The following is a 4,777-nucleotide window of genomic DNA, read 5'->3' on the forward strand; positions in this document are numbered from 1 at the left end:
TTATCATTGTGTCTCTCTTTTATGACCGCATATTCACCTCATTATTCATCATTATAGTTTCATAAAGTTTACTCGGCAAATTTATCACAAAAGCACTCATTATAAATGGAATATGGCTAGGCTGTCATACATAATAGCTGGATAAAAATTTGCGGCTGTACAGCAGAAATTTAGCATCAATCACTCACAGGTATATGAATTTTTGTATCAGATCCTTTTTTGTCGTGATGGAACAAAAAAAAACGAGAAAAAAAGATTATCATTGGATGGTTTTATTGGTGCGGATGAGATAAATATGGAATAAAATGTTACAAAAACAGTTTTTGACGTACTTTGTTGTTTCGTGTTTTCTTTTTTTATTAAAAAATAGGAATTTTTTTGATGTGAATTTTTTGTGTGTATGAATTTTGTGATATTATGTAAGAAGAAATTGGGATTTTGTTGTTTGAAGTTTTAATAAATTTTGAAAACTTAATTTGTTTTTGTGGGAAAGTGTTTTTGTTCTATTTATTCAATTTTATCTTGCGTTCCGTCAAAAACATTAAAGAATTTTTATATAGTCTTATGGGACTAAGATTTTTAAATTTAATTTTTAAATGAATTTTTTATTAAAATTTTCTAATTGAGTAAAAAAAATAATAATAATTTATTTCTCGAAATTTTATCTAATCTAATTAATTTTAATTATACCTAATTAATTATATTAATTTAATAATAAATTTAATAATTAAATTTTAATTTATTTTTTTTAAATTTTATAAATAATTTAATAATTTATAATTAATTATAATTTCAAAATAGTTAATTAATTGTAATTAATTTTAAAAAGAAAGAATTTTAAAATATTCGAGATTTTTTTTTTGATAAATTTCAGAGTATTATGAAATAAAATTATAGGCATGCATTTAAAAAATATATTCAAACAATTCTGAAATTTGCATAAATAACTTTAATTATAATCCTATTTTCTTTTATAATTGAAATGCAGATAAAAATTTGTGTTCCGGTCAAAAGCCATTGTGATAAAAATTGATTCAACAAAAAAAAAATCAATAAAAAATAATAAAATATTTTAACAGGTAAATACGGAAAAAATAAAATTTCTAAAAAATATTACAAGATTTTTTTTTTAATTTAAAAAAAAAATTTTTTTTTGATAAAAAAAAAATCAGATCAAACATTTAACGCTAAAATTTGATAAAATACGCTCTCGTGAGGGCACTAACTAACTTTACCGCAAGGAGTGTCTTGAATATTCTATTTTTGCATTGTTATGCGAAGATTTTACGAGTTGACACATGCGAGCGAACAAGCTGGAAAATACTTCAATATGACATAAATTGCGTGTTATATGACAAAAATTTATCGCTCAATACTCGAAAGCAATAGTGCAATTTGTATAATTTTATGTGACATGTCAATCAGTGTTCCATTATATTCTCCGCAGTAGTTTTAATAAATTGTGGCATTACATGCAATTAAACGAAAAGTGACATTGTCTCCACTCCGGGAGACAAAGGATGTTTTTTTTCTCGGAAAATTTTGTGGCGAAACATTGTTCGAAGCAGCACCGCAAAACTACACGCGTGAAGAACTTGCGCTTCGTTGTGGCATTGTGCAAGCCAGGAGCTCATTTGTTACGCTCGGCAAGAAGTGTGCGAACGAACATCGGTCTCATTAAAAATGAATGAAATTCAACGGCAGGCGTAACGTTGCTCTCATGCGGTTACACCTTGTAACACACGAACCATCACAAAACGACATTACAACATTTTTCCTTTTCTTATCTCTCACTTTAGTCGTAAAATATAATGAGTAATAATGTTTGAGAGGAGGAATTTAGCTTTAATGTTACGATCCGTGGGTATGCAACGAAGGCAATACACACAAAAATTTATTGTTAATTGTGTTGTAAAGAATGTCGATTTAAAAGCCGCTTTAATTTTTGTCGATTTCTTCCTCTTTTCTCGGCATTGTCGATACTTTTTTGACTGCTTCTCCGTTAGAGAGTGCCTCGAAAATGAACTTTTTCGATGAACGAATGATATTTACGAGTTCCTTGACGTCCGTGTTGCGCTCTAACGTGATTTCGTGTATTTTTGTCTCTAAATACTGGATTCTTTCATTAGCGAGATCCAACCTAGATAACGAGAAAAAACGGTTGAAAGATTTTATCTCTTTGCTCATTTTACGTGTTTGTGTCTGTGTGCTAAAAATGCGTAGGAACAGAAAAAAACGTACTTGAGATTTGTATCTTCCACGGGAGTTGCGTGGTCAGAATTTTTATCGTCATTCGGGGAAATCTGACTGCCGCTAATTGATTTGTAATAGGCATCTATGCGGTTGCGGCGCTGATTTTTACATGAGATTTGTTCCTTTTCTTTTAGAGCATCTCCTTGAAAAAAAATATCGATAAAATTATTGAAAAAAAATTACGGTTGAAAATTATTTTCAATTGACTAAATGTTTAAATATGAAAAATTTTTAATAAAATTTAATAAATTTTAATTTTTTTAATCTTCTTTTGCCAATTTAAATTTTATTTTCAAAATTAATTAAGTAAAAGCTTTAATTTAATTAATTAATAATTTTTCATAATAATAATTTTTAATTATTTTTTTTTTAAATTTAATAAATTTTAATTTTTTTAAAATACCAAATTTTTTAAAAATTTTTGATCCTTAATAAATATTATTGTTGTTTTGAGTTTTTTACATTGATATTTGTGTATTAAAAATTGATTTAAAAAAAAATTAAAATTATTAAAATTAAGTCAAAATTTTTTTGAAAAAAAAAATTTCAATAATCAATTAATTAACTTTTCATTATTTGAATTATGATTAATTTAATTTTTAATTAATTATTTAATTGGATTTTCGAAAATAAATACTTTATTACATATTAAGTTTCATTTGGATTTTAATAATTAACTACATATTTAATTTAAAAAATTAATTGACTTAACCTTTTAGATGAATGTCACATTTGAAAAAAAATAATATGACAAATTTTATTTAAATTAATTATTTAACTTAAGCTTAAGTCAATAGATTTTAAGTTGTAATTTTTAAATTTTTTTTACTCAAGTTTAAGTCGAAAATATTTTTTGACATTGAAAAAAAGTAAATTTTGAAGAAACTTACGTAACTTTCCTTCCAAACGACAAATTTTCAAGCGTTGTTTCTCGACTTCGTTCTTCAAGTTCAAAACCGCTTCTTGTTTCGCGTTCAATCGTTCGTTCAATTTTTCAATCTGAGTCAGCAGTTGATTCTTCTCATCCTCCAAATTATTTAAAATTGCCAAATATTGATGTTTTTGGAGATTGCGACAATTAAACAAAAAATCTCCCGACACTTTTCGCAAGTCATTTTGCATTGTCTCCAATTCTCGCTGCAAATTAAAAATTTCCGAGTCCTTTTGGCACAACAAGTCGTTCTTGTTGTGCATTTCACACAACACTTGATCCACACTCGTGTGACACACTTGCGTCTTCGACTCGGAAATTTCAATTTTCTTCGTTAAGTTCCGCAATTGAGACTCGTAATTAGCGCGCACCGCACTCAAGTGAGCAGTTAATTCCGTAATTTCCTTTTCGCTGCGTTTCTGGTCGTTAAGGAAACCTTGGCACTTGTCCCGGTACGCGGCACATTCATCAAGTAGAATTTTGTTGCGTGTCTTTGCAGCTGTGAGTTTAAATTGCAAGTCATTAACGGTGTTTTTGAGTTCGTGCGTTTCCTTTTGCAATGACTCAACTTCACACCGGCGAGCCACTTCCAATTGTCGCTGTGTCTCTCGTGCGGGATCATCTTCCGTGCCATTTAATTTTCTCGTCAATTCCGCAACTTTTGCTTGTAGCTTCAAAATTTGTTGAGCTCTGCCGCGCCATCCCCCAACATTACTCAAGATATTCTGCAGAGGTTTGTGATCGCCCACTTCTTGCTCCAAACACTTGACAGCTACCTTAATTTCATTCTTCAAATTCTGATTTTGATTGGAAACGTCGAGCAGTTTCATTGTCACCGTTTTTAGCTTTTCTCTCAGGATTTCACATTCATTCGGATCACGCTTCACAATTTTTGGTTTTTTGTCTTTTCCCGTGTCCGCTTTCAATTTTGCCAATTCGCGTTCGAGTGTCTCGCATTTCGTGCGATATATCTCCATATCGCTGTACAGGTGTCGATTTCTCTTACTCAACTCGATGATTTTGCCGGTAATTAAGTTAGAGCCTTTGCCCACGAAATCAGTGTGATGTGTGTTGAAAATGTCGTTCAACTTGTCGATGCTTTGTTGTAAATTGGAAATTTGATTCGTTTGTTCGGAATTTTGGCGTTTTAATTCCGCATTTTCCATCGTCAATAAGGCAATGTCGGCTGCCGTGGTTTTTGCTGCTTCGCTCTTTAACGACAATTTTGTGGCTCTGCGTTTGCGGATTCGACGAATTTTCTTCGTTGTTTGTGTCGCATTCGATGCAGTTTCACCCATAAACAAATTTTCAACCGACGACATTTTTTTTTTGCTCTAAATAAAATTGAATTTTGCTGTGATTCTGACAACTCGCACAAAGTTGGCTGCGGTAGGGGAAAAAAAATAAAAAGTAATTCTTTTTTGAACTTTATAACAAACAACGCTGATTGCATCATCGTCATGATTTGATCTTTTCATTAGTAACATGCCTCGAAACGAATTCATTTGAACTAGACGACCATTACATGACCGACATACAGAGCTCTACGGATTGAAAAGGTGTGAAATTTACTCAAAAGAGATTAAATTTGAA

General features: G+C 30.2%; 1 protein-coding gene across 1 annotated transcript; it reads right to left on the minus strand.

Annotated features, from left to right (window-relative positions):
• Nucleotides 1-1,938: 1,938 nt before the first annotated feature.
• Nucleotides 1,939-4,506, minus strand: LOC134828601 (coiled-coil domain-containing protein 13). The gene is made up of 3 exons (XM_063841582.1): nucleotides 3,144-4,506; nucleotides 2,242-2,395; nucleotides 1,939-2,140 (listed from the first exon to the last, which is right to left on the minus strand). Exons 1-3 carry the CDS (start codon nucleotides 4,504-4,506, stop codon nucleotides 1,939-1,941), a joined length of 1,719 nt encoding a protein of 572 aa, XP_063697652.1.
• Nucleotides 4,507-4,777: the final 271 nt, after the last annotated feature.

The sequence above is a fragment of the Culicoides brevitarsis genome, chromosome 2, assembly GCF_036172545.1.
Source record: "Culicoides brevitarsis isolate CSIRO-B50_1 chromosome 2, AGI_CSIRO_Cbre_v1, whole genome shotgun sequence".
Taxonomy (NCBI): Eukaryota; Metazoa; Arthropoda; class Insecta; order Diptera; family Ceratopogonidae; genus Culicoides; species Culicoides brevitarsis.

Coding starts and splice junctions, on each gene's coding strand:
- LOC134828601 (XM_063841582.1), bottom strand. CDS start 4,506: ATGTCGTCGGTTGAAAATTTGTTTATGGGTGAAACTGCATCGAATGCG. Junction 2,396..3,143: donor TCGTTTGGAAGGAAAGTTAC/GTAAGTTTCTTC, acceptor TTTTTTTTCAAG/GAGATGCTCTAAAAGAAAAG. Junction 2,141..2,241: donor GTGGAAGATACAAATCTCAA/GTACGTTTTTTT, acceptor CTCGTTATCTAG/GTTGGATCTCGCTAATGAAA.